The 17,048-nt window shown below is 37.4% G+C and overlaps 1 protein-coding gene across 5 annotated transcripts in view; it reads right to left on the bottom strand.

Moving 5' to 3' along the window:
- The window catches only part of LOC121241386 (CCR4-NOT transcription complex subunit 1-like), a 45,824-nt gene extending 32,990 nt beyond the window's left edge, over positions 1-12,834 (bottom strand). For all 5 annotated transcript variants that reach the window (XM_041139137.1, XM_041139141.1, XM_041139139.1 and 2 more), the window contains exon 1: positions 12,547-12,834. In XM_041139137.1, coding sequence (XP_040995071.1) covers positions 12,547-12,645 — 99 coding nt within the window. In that variant the 5' untranslated portion in view covers positions 12,646-12,834. The remainder of the gene's footprint in view (positions 1-12,546) is intronic.
- Positions 12,835-17,048: the final 4,214 nt, after the last annotated feature.

Here is a 17,048-nt window from a genome sequence, read left to right as displayed (position 1 = left end):
TTTTGTTTGCTATCTATGCACTCATTAGCAATAAGGACTGAATCTAGGATCTGCCTTCCTTGTACAAATGCATTTTGGGGTTTTGTGATGATCTTCCCCAACACCTCCCCTAGTCGATTTGCAAGCACCTTAGAAATAATCTTATACACCCTACTCACAAGACTAATAAGCCGAAAATCTTTGACATCTGATGCACCTATCTTCTTAGGAATTAAAGCTATGAATGTGGTGTTAAGGCTTTTTTCAAATTTTCCAGCTATGAACAATTCCTGAAACTCCTTCATCAAGTCCTCTTTCACCACTTCCCAACAGGTTTGGAAAAATCCCATAAAAAACCAATCCGGCCCAAGTGCTTTATCTTTGGCCATCTTCCTCACCACATCAAGGACCTCCACCTCCCCAAAAGGCCTCTCCAATCTCAAGACATCCTGTGGTTCAATAGAGTCAAAAGCCAGCCCATCGATCTTAGGACGCCATCCCCTTTGTTCTGTAAGCAAGTGTTCAAAAAAACCAACAACATGATCTCTGATTACAGGAGCCTCGGTACATGCTACACCCTCTATGTTCAACATCTCTATAGTATTGTTTCTCTTGTGGGAATTTGCCATCTTATGAAAAAATTTTGTACTTCGATCCCCCTCTTTCATCCATAAAGCTCTAGATTTTTGCCGCCACGAAATCTCTTCCAACAAGATGACCCTCTCTAATTCAGTAGCCACCTCTGACTTTTGGGAAACTTCTTCTAAGGAAAGAGCCCGCCCCTCCTGTGTCCTCTCTAGCTCTTGAAGTTCTACCAAAATAGACTTCTTTCATTCCCCTATATTGCCAAAAGAGTGTGTGTTCCAAAGCTTCAGGTCATTTTTTAAAGCTTTCAATTTACCTGCAAGAATGAAACTAGGAGTTCCTTCAAAATGATAAGAGGACCACCATTGCCCAACCCTATCCACAAAACCTTCCATCTTCAGCCACATATTTTTGAATTTAAAGTACTGTCGCCCACCTTGGATACCTCCACAATCAAGCAAGATTGGAAAATGATCCGAGCCCAAACGAGACAGCCTCCTTTGACATACCTCCGAATAATGAGCTTGGGACTTCTTAAGTAAATAAGATGACCGAATTCATGCAAAAAATCATTTGGCAATCTCTAGGTTTTTTATAAGCAAGGTGCGTTTATTGATGATCAATCAAAGAGAAAGAGTCGTCATCTAAGTACACGGGGGTACACAAACAAAAACACCTAATCAGAGAATGAGAAAAGAACAAGAAAATCATGGCTAAGTGAAGCTACAGGCACATAGGTAACCATAAATCCAATGGTATAGTGCATTGAAGAAGTGAGCCTTGAGATCTTTGGTGATCCTTGAGGTGTCTTCAAAAACTTAGGTTGTTTCTTTCCCTCCATGCAGTCAAACCAACCACGGTCATCTTCCGCAATGTCTCACAGTGCTGATTCTCAAACCACCCTTGCCAACATGCTATAAAATCTACCACCTTTCTAAGCATCACCCAATTTAGCCCATACAAATTGAAAACAGCTTATGATAACATGCTAGCTACAACACAATGTAACAAATGATACACTGATTCCCCACTCCCCTTACACATTCAACACAAATTATACCATCATGACATGTCGCTTTCTTTTTTTTGTTACCGGTAACTAAAATTTTATTGATCATAAGAATAGGCAAAGCCCAAGTACATGGGTCATATACAAGAACAACACCTAGGAGTGATATTCTAGTAATACAAGAAATTCATGAACGGGCATGCCATTAAAATCAATTACAATCAACCATTGGAACAAGGTGTTAAAAAAAAATTCTAATTTCATTCAATGACCGCTCACGATCTTCAAAGTTTCACTCGTTCCTCTCCCTCCAAAGACACCACCATAGACATATCAGAACCATCTTCCAAATTGCAGCATTTTGAGAAGTGTCCTGAAGACCTCTCCATGAAGCTAAGAGGTCAATCACCGTTCTTGGCATCACCCAAGCTACACCCACCCTAGTAAAAAAGTCATTCCACAAAGTCGTGGCAATTTCGCTATGCATTCATAGATGATCGACGGATTCTCCGCTCTTTTTACACATACAACATCAATCAAATACTATGATACAGCGTTTTCTTAGGCTGCCAATAGTGAGGATCTTCCCCAAATAAGCTATCCATAAAAAATATGATGCCTTTAAAGGGGCCTTTGTCTTCCAAATGCTCTTCCACGAAAGTGGACTTGCATTACGCTTAGAGATGGATTGGTAGAAGGAGTGTATTGTGAACTTCCCTTTCGCTGAGGGGCGCCAAAAAAGTGTCTTCACCCCACCCCCCACCCCACCCCACCCCACACCACCCCAAAACTTTAATAGACTAGGGTGTAGAATTAAGAGATTGCATCAACTTCCCAACCATGGACAGCTCTAAGGAATGTGACACTCCACTAGGGGGTGCCGTTAGAATAGTGAAGGAGGTCCACAATCAAGGCTTCTTTCATGCTTGCTATACCAAAGAAGTCTGGATGGGCTTCCTTAAGTGTCCTGTCACCACACCATATGTCATGCTAAAATTTGATACAAGACTCCTGCCTCAAAACGGGTAAAACTAGAAAAGATATTCCATCCACGTCTTATGTGCTTCCAAAGCCCCACCCCATAGGGTCCATTCACCTCATTTGAGCACCAACCTCCCCATGCTCTATCATACTTTGAGGCCCGGTTTAGATACACAGTTCGGATGAGATGAGATGAGATATTTTGAATAGTAGTAAAATTTTTTGAGTTAAGATGAGATAGTTTGTAAAAAAGAGTATGTTTGGATAGTAAGATGAGATGAGATGAGATAGTTTTGACTTTTTGGGATTTGATAAAAGAAAATACTAAAACCACAACTAGGTATTCCCAACTGGGCTTTTTTTTTTTTTTTACTTAATGATTAAGAAAATATTTTTATTGATATTATGAATTTTTTTAAAAAAATATTTTAAAATGATTAAAAAATGTAGAAAAAAAAGCAAAAAAAAAAAAAAAAGGAAACACACTGGGGTGGGTCCCACCAATGATTGAGTAATAGTTATGAATATATTAACAAAAAATAATATTTATGAGTAATTAAAAAATCTATCATAAATAAATTTAAATCCCAAAATATATTGGGAAGTTGTTGGCCAAAATTACTCTATAATTCTAAAAAATAATCTCTTTTTTAAAAGATATTATTCTTAAAGATATTATTATTCTAAAAAATAATTTAAATCTCAAAATATATTAGGAAGTTGTTTGCCGAAATTTATAATTTCTCTTTTTTAAAAGATATTTTTATATATTTATTTTTCTATATATAAGAAAATCGTCATTTTTTATTCTAATTATAAATTATAATAATTTTGATTGTTGTAATAATCAATTCCTTAAAAATGAAAAAAAAGGGGGTGTATGTTGTAGATTTGTTTTAAATAATTTATTAATTTCTAATTTTCTAATAAAACCCCAAAATGCACTTCAATACTCACAAAATTATCAATTTCTTTGTGAAAATATATTATTCTGATAATGACTTATTGATTATTCTATTTTAATCACAAAGGAATTTTTTTTACTGTGTGGGATTATTTTTACTGTTTATGTAAGAAAGTAATGAGATGGGTTTGAAAACTTAGAGATAAAATAGAGATATGAAATTAACCGTTTGGATAGACAAAACTATCTCATCCATACAAACTAGTTTCATCTCATTTGGCAAACCAAACTCGGCCTGAGTCTAAAACTGATCTCCACAAAGCTCAATGTTCTAAGGGATATCACCATAGCCATTTACCCAACAATGCCTCGTTAAAAAGCAGCAAATTTCGGATACCCAAGCCTCCTTGATAAGTTGGGGAACAAATGGTGGCCCATTTTACCAAATGAAATTTAAACTCATCATTCATCCCTCCCCATAGGAAATCCCACTGTATTTTCTCCATGCGGTAAGCAATTTGTGATGGAAGCGGAAATAAAGAGAGGAAATATATCGGTAGGTTGGATAGGGTACTTTTAATGAGTGTGGCTCTACCAGCTTTGGATAAGTACATCCGCTTGCAACTAGCGAGTTTCCACTCCATCTTTTCTAGAACATCATTCCAAATGGATAACGACTTGTAGTGAACACCCAATGGGAGGCCAAGATATTTCATTGGTAAATGAGATATCTTACATCCCAAGATAGAAGTCATACCATCCATATTTTGCACTTGGCCCACCGGAATTACATCTGATTTGCCCAAGTTCTCCTTCAATCTGGAAACGACTTCAAAGCATAGAATGAGGGCCCTCAGTGCACGAATATGATCATGGTTGGCCTCGCAAAATACTAGGGTATCCAAACATTCGTTAGCAACAAGCACCGCATAAAGTATTTGCCTCCCCTTAACAAAGGCATTTTGGGGTTTTGATATTACTTTGTCCACGACCATGTTTAATCTATTCGCCAAGACTTTTGAGATGATTTTGTACATCCCACTCACCAAACTTATGAGGCGATAATCTTTCACCGCTACAAGCACCAAGACGTGTCGCTTTCTTAGGAAGGATCTTCCCAATTGCAGCCATACAATCAAGAAGGCATCTCTCAACAGGGGAATTTTTTAACTCAAAAAACTATCTTGATAAGAAACAATAAATTCTGTCAATGGTGATTTTTCAGCTCACGCATGCATAACTAACATTTCTGACCAACTGTCTACTTCTTTATCAACAGCATCAAGATGTCACTAAATCTCCACTTTTTCTTTTTTTGGTTACATTTTCTCTCATTCCTTTTCCAGGCCTGAGCATGAAACCAATTGTAAGGAAGTAGTAGTGGAATAGGAAGTAGTAGTAATTCCACATTTGATCATTTTCTCAATTCTAAGGTTTCAGATCTAATATCATTAGTAGTCTAGCAATGCTAAGGGCCAAGAAACACATTCCTAGAGATATCTTTTAGCAAACTTGCTAAATTTTTTAAAAGGCTGCTTACTCGTTTCTACCCTTCTTTTCCAGAATAGTATTCAATGTGTATTTAAATAATTTTTTTTTTATTAGTAAGAAGTAAATTTATTCATGCGAATGAACTAGGCATAGCCCGTGTACACAGGAAGTATACAGAAGAAACACCAAGATACATTCTAAATTAAGGAAAGAAAGTCATGAACATTGTTTCCATCAAGTACAATAGAAGAGAACCAAAGCATTAAAGTGTGCATAAAAAAATTCTGAAGCTTCGCCATTGTGCGCTCCCTATCTTCAAAGCACCTCTCATTCCTTTCCGACCATGTACACCACATGATACACAACGGGATCATCTTCCACACTGTCGCCACTTGAGAGCAGCCTTGAAGCTCCTTCCAACAAGCCAATAAATCCACCACCCTCAAGGGCATTACCCAAGCAATATACATTCTTCTAAAGATCTCATCCCATAACCCCTTTGTGACCTCACAATGCAAAAGTAAGTGATCTACAGATTCTCCATGTTTTTTACACAAATAGCACCAATCCATCACAATAAGTCCCTACTTTCTCAAATTGTCCGTAGTCAAGATTTTCCCTAGAGCCGCGGTCCACACAAAGAAAGCTACTTTAGTAGGCACCCGAGACCTCCATATCCTCTTCCATGGGAATGGAGCATTGCCTTGGGCTGATAAAATCTTGTAATATGTCCTGACTGTGCATTTTTTACTATCACTGGCCCTCCACTACACCTTATCCTCGTGTCGTGGTATTTCCCAAGGAATAAAGCAACCTGAAAAAATCAAACACGGCGTGCAATTCCCAATCATGAATATCCCTATTAAAACATTCCACTGGTAAGAACCATGAGAGAATACCCGCATATCTGCCACTAAAGCCTCATTGTTCATTGCAATACGATGGAGTGCTGGAAAAGCACTATGCAAAGCGCACTCTCGACACCAAACATCATGCCAAAACCTGATTCTGAACCCCTCTCCCACCACAACTGTATATGGCTTTCAAAGGACTGCAACCCTGCCTAATAAATTTCCATAAACCCACACCATACCCCCCCTCACTACATTGGAGCACCATCCTCTCCACGCATTCCCGTGTCTAGAAACAATAATCTCCTTCCAAAACGGGTCCCCCTCTAGCTGGTACCTCCATAACCATTTTCCCAACAAAGCTTTATTAAAAGTTCTCAAATTGCATACTCTCAAACCACCATTCGGAATTGGAGAACAAACTTTGTTCCAATTAACCAAGTGGAATTTTGTTTCCTCCCCGCAAGCTCTCTCTCTTCTTTTTCCACCACCCTATCCCATATAGCTCGAGTCTTGAAAGTCGCCCCCAAAGGGAGTCCCAAATATTTCATAGGCAAGGAAGACACCTTACAATCCAACAACCGCGCCAAACTGTTGATATTGGGTACCGCACCCACCACCACCAACTCTAATTGCAACAAAATGTAGAGCATTGCACGATGTCATTCATTGAAATAGGGTCCTTTCATTAGTCTGATGTCTAGTAATCTTGGAACAAGGCCAACTTACTTGACCAAGTCGCGATTGCACTTGATGCACCTTGGTTTACTTCTAAATCTTTAAATGAGAGATAAAAAAATATATGTCAACTAAACGCATATAATGATTAACCTAGTCGTTTGCTTTGGATGTGGTTTGAATTCCTAAATCATCAGTACAATGGATCTAGAATTCACAACACATAAATGTTGCCCTATAGCCACGAAAAGAGGTTTTGGGTTCTGTTGATGGATTTAGGTGAACCTCAAAAATTTTTTTTTGATAGGTAATCAAGAAGTTTTATTCATAGAAATAGGCAAAGTCCAAGTACACATAGAGTATACATGAGAAGCTCCTAGGTAGAGTTTACAATCAAAAGGAGAAAATCATGGACATTTAATCCATTACAAACAATGGCCCTTGCCCATAAGATCAATGATTTAAAAAAGAAACTTTTATATCATCCATTGTTGGGAAGTGATCAAGGAAGATCTTATGTAGGTCTTTCAAGAGTTTTACAATAATGCTAGATTTGAAAAAAGTCCTAATGCTACCTTCCTCGCACTCATTCCCAAAAAAATGGGGTCCACGAACGTTAGAGACTATCACCCCATTAGCCTTGTAAATGGGGTTTATAAGATTCTTTCCAGAGTGCTAGCGAATAGATTGTGCTCACATTGCCAAAAACTTGTTCATTTCATTGCTTCAGATCATGTTTCAAAGCTTTCAACTTTCTTGCCATTATAAAACTTGGAAAGCCTTGGAAATTGTAAGAAGACCACCATTGCCTAACCCCGTCTACAAAACCGTCAAATTTAAGCTACATATTCTCAAATTTAAAATATATTCTACCCCCTTGAATGCCACCACAATCTAAGATGAAGGGGAAGTGATCAGAGCAAAAACAGGGTAGTTTTTTGAACTACATCTGGATAATGTATCTCCCAATCTGGAGTTAACAAAAACTTATCAATCCTCAACCAAGATGGGAGTTCTCGACTGTTGGAGCAAGTAAACGTACCTCCTGTTAATGGAATAACCATAAGCTCCTGTTCTAAAATAAAATCAGAAAACTCCCTCATGGCGGGGGTGATGTGGGGCACACCCGACCTCTTGCTTGGGTAGCGAGTTATGTTAAAATCACCCCTTATGCAACTTGGTAACTCCCACCAACTGAGAAGTCCTACCAATTCTTCCCACAATGGTCTTCTCTCTGAGTCAATATTTGGGCCATAAACACCAGCAAATGCCCATTGGAAACCGTCTTCTAGGTTCATAAATGAACAAGCCACAGTGAAGTCACCCACACATTCCTCTACCCTTTCCACCACTCTTTTATTGAAAGTAACTAGGACTCCCTCGAATGCTCCTTTAGATGGCAAGTACAACCACCCTATATGTTGCCCTCTCCATAAACTTCGGACTAGTTTTCTTCTAATAACTTCCAACTTAGGCCCCATTTGGATAATGAAAGTGTTTCATCTCATCTCATCATTACAACTTTCTCAAATTCTCACACAAAATATAATAAACAATTCAATTTTTTCAAATCTCAAAATAATAATAATATTAAAAAATAATATTAAAACAATAGTTTATTCAATTTTCATCTCAACTCATCTTATCTCTACTCACTATCCAAACAGCACCTTAGTCTCCTGTAAGCAAACAATGTCCCCCTTCCATTCGCGAAGTAAGTTTATAACTTGGAGCTGCTTATTATGTTCATGCAACCCCCTTACATTCCATGATATTATTTTATGCTTCATAAAGCAACCATCTTACCCCTCCGCTTGACACACTCCCAGTTAGCGCTCTTCTCTCCACCATCATCATTCATAGCCCACGTAAGCCTCTTAAGTTCTCTTTCTCTTTTTATCCAAATTAATGTATAGATCAGCTTTGGATTGTTCGTTCCCAGCCTTCTATGGCTATAAGTAATGCCATAAATTCAGCTTCGAAGCCCTCGCATGTAATCCTTACGTAGTGTTTAATTTCCATTGCTTTCTAAATTACCCATTCTGACACAATGGGATGAAAGGAATTTAAAAGAATAGGTTCTTCCTCAAATGACCTGACCTTCCCATTCTCCTCCCTCCCTTCAGCCACCATTGTTGTCAACGATTGCATCTCCCCGCCCAATTAGACTCAAATAAAACCATCGTTCCTTCTACTTCGACCTCCCCCATTTCACCCACTGATTCCGCACTTTCAGTAAGAGCAGATAGTCGGCTGAAAAATATTTTCCGGCTTCAAAACAGTAGACAACAAGGAATTGTGGGCGACTGTTGGGACGGAAGACTCCGACGGTAGTATTTGTGACCTCTCGCAATGCTCTAGGTCTCCCAGCAACTCTGCCACCCCCTCATCAGCACTACGCTGGAATATTTCAGTCTTCGACTCCTGGACCTTCGCCTTTTCCGCTGTGGTGATGAGAAGCAGCCCAGATAGCTTTGGCACTCGAGTATGTGCCACCCCACAAACTGAAAACCCACCCGTCATGTCTCCATTTAGTCCAAAGGGCACCGGCGTGCGAGTTTGCAATGGCTTCGTTGGTACCAATGTAGGTTGTCCGGCATAGGTGCTGCCGGAAACAAGCACAGGTGTTGCCGGCATACAAGTCACGACCATCGGAACCACCTCCGGCAGTGTGGTCTGGTTCTCACCGATCAATGGGCCTGCCTCACAAGCACCCTGTCGCTTTCAAACAAAATCAAGGCCAGCCCTTATTATGTTTTTATTTTGGCCCACGGGTTGAGGCCCATTGCATCGGCCCAGGTCCATCTTGGTCTTTCCTCTATTTTGGCTTTTAGGCTTAAGTCTATTGGAATGGCTCGCACCACGAACCATATTGACTGGTCCATTTGTGCCCAAGCCACCCTTTGTCTTTTCTTTATCCAATCCACTATATAAACAGCCCAAGCCCAAGCCCAAGCCCAAGCCCAAGCCCACCTCCTGATTCTCCTCAATGCACCATATTAAACTCTCCATCCTCTCCTGCAAAGAGTCCAACTGCTTTTTCATTTCCAACAAAGGTTTATACATGCCATCCTCTTTCAAGCCGACATCAAACCTTCCACCACCATTTTGCCTCTGAACATCTATTGTCCCATCGGTACAACCAATCCTCCCTGGACCAACGCCTCCTCTCAGACTAATAGGCATGTCAGACCATCCCCCCTTCCTATTTTGTTCATGTAATGGCAGTGATACCCTTGTCCATTGGAGGACCTCTCTATACAACCGCATGTGCGATTGGTTCACCGCCACCATCTCCACCGACAGCACCTGAAATGCCCCTCCTCAGTTGCGGGCCACGTAACCACCCTCTCTTCCAGACTCCCTTAGTGCATCCACCAACTTCCTCCATCTCTTGTCGTCCCTCTCCTCTGGGATGAAGATGAAGTTCCTTCTACCACCACCTTCATACTCCACTAAATCCATATAACAACCGCGGGAGTTGGAACATCTCTGAGCAATGAGCCCTCTATCTCCCTCTCGATGAGCCGTATAGAACTCTCTTCCTTCACCCTTCAAACAGTCCTCCAAAGCTTTGACAAACCAAAATGCCATGGACATCCCCAGCCTTATTTCCTTCACAACTCTTCAGCTCCTCTCAGTGACATGTAAATATTTTCCATCCCTAATCAACTCAAAAGCTTTTGATTCAATGACTATCTGTTTCGAAAATCCCATTTTCCAGCTCCAGTATGACAGTAACCTCACATCTACATTTTAGTAATTAGCTACGTACAAACATGATTGAAGAAACAACAGAAGGGAAAAAAGCTTGTGATCACAAGGGTGATGCCCAAGAGAATCGAACCTCAAAATTTACATTCTTAGATTTGTTCCAAACCAATGCATTGGGAATTTGGATACTCATATTAATAAATAAAAAAACCAAAACACTTGAAGCACCCCCCACCACTTAAAACGAAGAGAATGACATTTATTACTTTCAACCTTAAATTCTAGCAAAGTGATGTAAAACAATTAACTCAAACCTTAAATTAGCCTTACTAGATTTGTGGCGGGTGATGGGTTCAAGATCTACTTCTGGCATGATCTGTGGTGAGGGAACCAATCCTTGAAAGATGCCTTCTTGGAGTTTTTATGAGTCACACGTTTTTAAGGATGCTTTGTGATAGATCGCTATCAATTCTCACACGACTCTCCAATGGTGTGAAAATTTTGTTAGGAAGGCCAATGATTGGGAGGCGTACCCATAGTTTTAAATTTCGTACCGTACCGGCCGGTACGGCCAAAATTTTTCGTTTCAGCCGTCCGGCCGGTACAGGTATTATATATGTTCCGTATCGGCAAAAATACCGGCCGGTACCGGTCGTTTCGGCCTGAATTTCGGCCTGTACCTGCCTATATTTCGGCCTGTGTTTTTTTTTTCATTTTTTCAAACTATAAATTTATTTTTTAACCCCCAATTCAGACTAGATTATTTATAATTTATATATATATATGTATTTATATATAATTTATTCATATATCGACTATCCCGAAATATTATCCCGAAACGCTATCCCGAAACGGTACCGGTACCGAAATATTTCGTTCCAGTGCCTTGACCGGTACGACGTCCAGTACTGTATTCAAAACATTGGGCGTACCTCTTCTCATCAGTTTTGATTGGTTGTGTTCAAGTCAGGTGGGAAGTAATGGTGATGATAAAATGGTTTGGGGCCCATTTAGGAAAGTGTGACCCTATAAAGTCTTTGTACAATGTCTTATGTATTCCCAATCAAAAAAAAATTTAAACCAATCGAAAAATAATGTATTATGTACTCATGATAGGACCAGTTTGCCTTAGAAGCTTATTTTGAGAAACAAGGCTCCAGTCATCCTTTCTTAATAATCTGTTTCATTGGATTGCAATTCACAATAGTGTAGATTATTCTATTTATACCTTTTTTGAACTCCATAACTTCTTTCTTTTTGTTTGTTTGCTAGTTAGGTGGATCTCTCCTATACAAGTAATAAAATTTTATCCTACAAACAAAAAAATTAAGAAACTTAACCCCTAAGGGTTGGCTCAATTGGTAAAGGCATTGGGCTAGGGGTATGCTCCCTCAGGTCTATAGTTCAAATCTCTTTGGGTGCAAATAATCTCTAGGGGTCATCGGACTGAAGGATTTTTCCCTTGAATTACCCGTGGTACACATGCAGGAAACTCCTTACCGAGGGCCTTTGCACCCCGGGATTAGTTGGGATGCTGTTTCTGGATACCCAGTGCCAATAAAAAAAAATTAAGAAACCTAGAACAAAAGTAACAAACAAGTAAGTGCGTTGGTATCCAAGAGCAAAAACCATAGAAATGGATTATGGATCCACTCATTCATCATGATTACTGTCACATTTAAGCCCCCATTCACTCATTTTGAGTCTTGTTACCCTTTCTTCTTAATAAGCGTGTCTCGCTATTTAACATTGGCACTTTTATTATGAAGCCAGCATCGGAAATGAATGCACCAATCAATATAAAACATTGGCACTTTTAACTTGGCATCCAGGCCAACCAGATGGTTCGGCCGCATTTGTCTTGCTGCCACCCAGATAGAACAGAACGCATCTAGTACCAAATTATCAAGCTGCATTTACCTACTACACGGGACTCCACAAGCAAATCTAACCATTCCCCAGATTCTAAAAAATAAACAAATTTAGTCAAAATCAAATTCCTCGATTCTTCGCCATCAGCAGTCATTGGAGTCAACCCACTCTTAGCAAAATTAATACTTTTTAAAATCGGATTAATTAAAATCAGAACTTCGTGTTTTCCCGTAATTTAAAAGAACCGAACAAAACGAATAAGGCATAATCTAAGCAGAGAAACAGAAAGAGGAAATAGAAATCCAACGACACATCAAAACAAGTGAGACCAGAAGCATTCCGGCTAAATAAATGAGGTGAAAAAAAAACGATCATTACAACCTAAAAAGCAGAGCTTTCATACACAAGAATATAAAAAATCATACATAGACATACATGCGCAGAGTGTGTGTGTGTGAGAGAGAAAGAGAGAGAGAGAATGCCTGAAGCAGCTCGCGAAGAGCAGCGTCCTTGTTGGATTCGTTGAGACTCTGGAGCAGGAACCGAATCTGGTTCGAGGACGTCGACGAAAACTTCAACATGGTGACAAATGATTCAATCCTACCGTTTAGGGTTTGCTCGCGCGCGCGCACAGAGAGAGAGAGAGAGAGATTTGGTTTGGAAATTCGGAGATTTTGCGGGGGTTAGAGACTCGTCGAGAAACGAAAATAAAGGGCGAAGTTTGGGTCTGGGACTCTGGAGACACTGGGAAGCAAAGGCATCTTGTTTTGGAAATACTGTCAAATTAATTTGACTGTTTTATTTTATTTTATATAACTAACTTGTATTAGATAAATTTTAAAATTTTAATTTTATAAATTAAATATTATCAATTTAAACAATTTTAAATATAAAATTCTAAATTTTGAATTTTATAAATTAAATATTATCAATTTAAACGATTTAAAATCTAAAATTTTATGCAAGATAATAGAATAATTATATTAAAAAAATAACAATGCTAGGGTGCATCCCAAATATGCACACTAGGGCAAATAAATTTTTTTGTTTTATTTTTTTAAGTATATTTTTAACCATTGAGAAAAAATAAAATATAAATATAAATTTATTAATAATCACGTTCTTAATCATTAAAAAAATAAAAATAAACACATTTAGTTAGCATATTTAAGAGTCATATTATAATTTTTCTTTAAAATATGAAAAATTTATTCATCATCTATTTTTTCATCATTCTTTCATTATATAACATTATATGTTAAGTTTACAATTGAGACATAATAAATTATTTTTAATCATTTAATGACATATTATGAGATGATAAGAGGATGACGAGAATTAAGATAATAAACGGCATTAATCTAAAAATATATATGTATAGTGTATACTGGTAAGGCTAGATACCTGGATATACAAATATTGGGCCAAGAAGATGATAAGGCTGGAGCCTTGATTCGACCATGGTTGCGGAGTGTGGTATTGGGCCGATGGTGGCAATGGCCTGTTCATGTTTGTAATCGGGCTTCGGGTTTATCTTTCAATCGTGGATGCGTGTGAGAGAATTCAGAGAGATGAGTTAAAACGTTTTAACCGATTTGTCTCCAAATAATTTTTATCTTTTATGAGCATCATTGTATTAAATTAAAAATAGGATGTATTTAATCTTGACAAATGCCAGTTACAACAAATATAATTTATATAATTAATAAAAAAAAATATGAGTAATGGGACCATGATTTGGGTCCATATTTTCCGGACCAATCAAGGAGGAAGCCGCCATAAAGATCTGAAAATCACATCAGTTGATGTAATAATAGACTTTTTTTTATGGATAATACTACTCCCACCGCACCCAGCTACTGCTGGCATTTTTTTTTAATTTTTATTTCATAATTAAGGAAGTAATTTTTTAATAATGTTGTGAATTTTTAAAAAAATATATTTAAAAGTGTTAAAAAAATACATGTAAAAAAAACTAAAAAAACACATACCAAAATTAAGGAAAGTGATACTCTTACCACTAGTTCTTACAGCTCAATGTTACCACTAGAATTTTTTATTTTAATTTTTAATTTTTCTTTTTACTTAGTGATTAAGAAAGTATTTTTTAATAATATTGTGATTTTTTTAAAAAAAATATTTAAAAGTGCAAAAAAATACATGTAAAAAAGACAAAAAAAAAAAGTAAATCAATTATGCCTAACAGTAAAAGCGGTGGACGTATCACCGCCTTTTTTTATTGATAAACAAAACTTTATTGATTATTAGTATAGACAATGTTAGTATTTGTAGTATCGGCTAAATCTCGTTTCAAAATAATAAGTAACATTTCTTATTTAGTTTGGATTAATAGATATGATTTATCTATAAGGATGTTATCCACCCTATATAGGCGGGTAGCCATCTATCCCACACCTAATCCCTCTTGGGCAATGTGACTAAATTGATTTCTGCATTTTGTCCCTGCCCATATCTATGACCGCCCGCATTCACTTGTCAGGCGAGCAAATCAATGCTACCCCCATCTAGCCACCTCATCCAACAATAAGTTTTTCACATAAAATCACAAAAGTAAAAAAAAAAAATCTAAAAAATGGAACAAAACTAATAAGAGATCTCATATATGTACATGTTTGTGCACAAAACACAGATCCACGATCGCAATTGTGGCTCGTAAACCCCACAAACCCACAATCGTGGTTATAGGTCATAAAACTTATAGATCCATGACTGCAGTCATAGGTTATAAAGCTCGTAGATCTATTGTCGCAAACATGAGTCTTGAACTTAGAGATCCACAATGAAGATCTTGGTCTTGGGTCATAGAGACTCATAGTCAAGCCATGGTCACATTATCGTAGACTAGGACTTGGCCGTGACCCATAACAATGGTTGTGGGTGAGGAATAAGAAGTGGGATGAAAGAAGGAAAATAATAAAATAAAAGGATGGTGAACCATGAAAGGAAGGGGAAGAAGATAAGGGAGAGAGGAGAGGACGACGGGTTGGAAACTTGGTGGAGGAAATGAAATGAGAACGAAAAATGTGTATTTATATATAGGTTTTTACTTTTTAACATTATAAGAGCAAGCAGATGAAATTCTGGGTGGGTGGAGTACCCGCTCCTACTTGAATATGTGTTTTTAAGTTAGGAACCTGCCTACTCCTGGGAGGATGGGTTGCCTGCTTGTCCTCTAGTGAGACGAGCGACTTGGGGCAAATAGGCTAGGTTATGGGGGCCTGCCACCCAATCCTATCTATAAGAATAATAGGTAAGGTAATAAGAAATCACGTTTTTATACGAATGTTTTATTGATGAGATAAAGTTTAGTATTGATTGAAGATTGAGGTTTGAATATCTCAAAATTCGAAATTTGGGTAAAGACCATATAATCTAAAGTCCTGAACAAGAATTTGTGTCCCAAAACTTGCCACAACAAGTTACCTATAGATTTTTATAATTGCAAGTTTGAAATAAAAGATCAGATTTATCTACAAGTAATCTATTTGATGGGAAAAAACTGAGTATTGGATAAATATGAAGGTTTGAAGGTCTCAAAATTTGAAGTTTGGATAAAGATCATTTTATCTGGAATTTTGAATAAGAATTTGTGTTTGATCAGCCTATAAAGTTACCCAATCAAATATTAATACTCCATCCAAGTATGCCAAAAGTGAAAGAGGACTGAAATTTTTACAAAAACTCTCTCTCTTGATGTTTTTGTAAACCACACAAAATACAAAGATAATGATATTTTGATCTAATGTGAGTTCAACTGCAATAGGTTCTAGGAGAACAATCAAAGTTTGAAGATTGTCAAAGGCTGGCCATTACTGCGACAGAAAGAAAAGAAAGAAAAAGGAAAAAAAATGTCATTTCATCATGGCAAATAAGAGATTCATATTACGAAGGGTTTGCAAGAAACTTACTTCTATTAATCTTCAAATAGTAGAATTGGTTTGTTCTAGGTAGGCTACCTCGAAGAAGTTTTATCTTTAAATAGTTATTTAAAGGATTTTCCATCGTCACTGAAAAAAACCTTATCTTATACTTTGGCTTGTTTTGCTTTATCATTCATATTTTTATTTTTGTTTGATAGCATGATTTGATGCATGTGGGCTAATTTGAAATTTAATAAATATTATGATTCTTGACATGAATTAAAATTGGACAAGAATTGTGAGATTCACACGTTCACCCCACTTTAGTAGAAAAAATCTATTCATCATCTTAACTCTCATCATCCTCTCATCATCTCATGATGTGACATTAGATGATAGGTTCATAAGTAAAATATAATAAATAATTTTTAATCACTTAATGCCACCTCATAAGATAATGAAAGAATGATAGAAGTTGGGATAATGCGTAACATTACTCCTTTAGGTATTATTTAAGGTTAATCTTATAATTTCTGATTTAGTCCAAATATACAAAACATATACATTGTGCTATAAGGGGGAAAGTCTATTTCTAGTAAGATAGGACATAAGTCTCTTGTTAAAACTTACCCATCAAAATGAAAAAATAAATAAATAATCCCTTGTTGAAAGATGAGAGGGATACAAGCGGCCTCGATGTGAGCCATAAAACCAAGGATATGGGATAGAGAAACATGTACATGAAATAGACCCCACAATATTTGTAGATGCCCAAGTGAAGTGCTCAGACAACATTAAATGCTTAATAAGTGTAATGAGTTTCACTTCACGTGTTTATTTTTCTCCCACTTTTAAACCTTAAAATTCAGTCAAGAACTAAGGAATCCAAATCCAAGAATTCGTCCAAACGAAACACAGTACTTTCAAGCCTTCGCTCAAGCATTCATCTCCACATCAAAATCTATATAAATGTCTTTTCCTTATAATATTACCAACATGCTATTCACAATATTAAACTGGACAATACAGAACCATACAATTGACAGAGAAAGATTGTTCAGCCAAAAACAAGCATTTTTCCCAAGGAAAAACCAATCTTAATC

Source organism: Juglans microcarpa x Juglans regia, chromosome 7S (assembly GCF_004785595.1).
Source record: "Juglans microcarpa x Juglans regia isolate MS1-56 chromosome 7S, Jm3101_v1.0, whole genome shotgun sequence".
NCBI lineage: Eukaryota > Viridiplantae > Streptophyta > Magnoliopsida > Fagales > Juglandaceae > Juglans > Juglans microcarpa x Juglans regia.
Note: the sequence above shows the minus strand (reverse complement) of the source record. Positions and strands in the feature narration are given on the sequence as shown.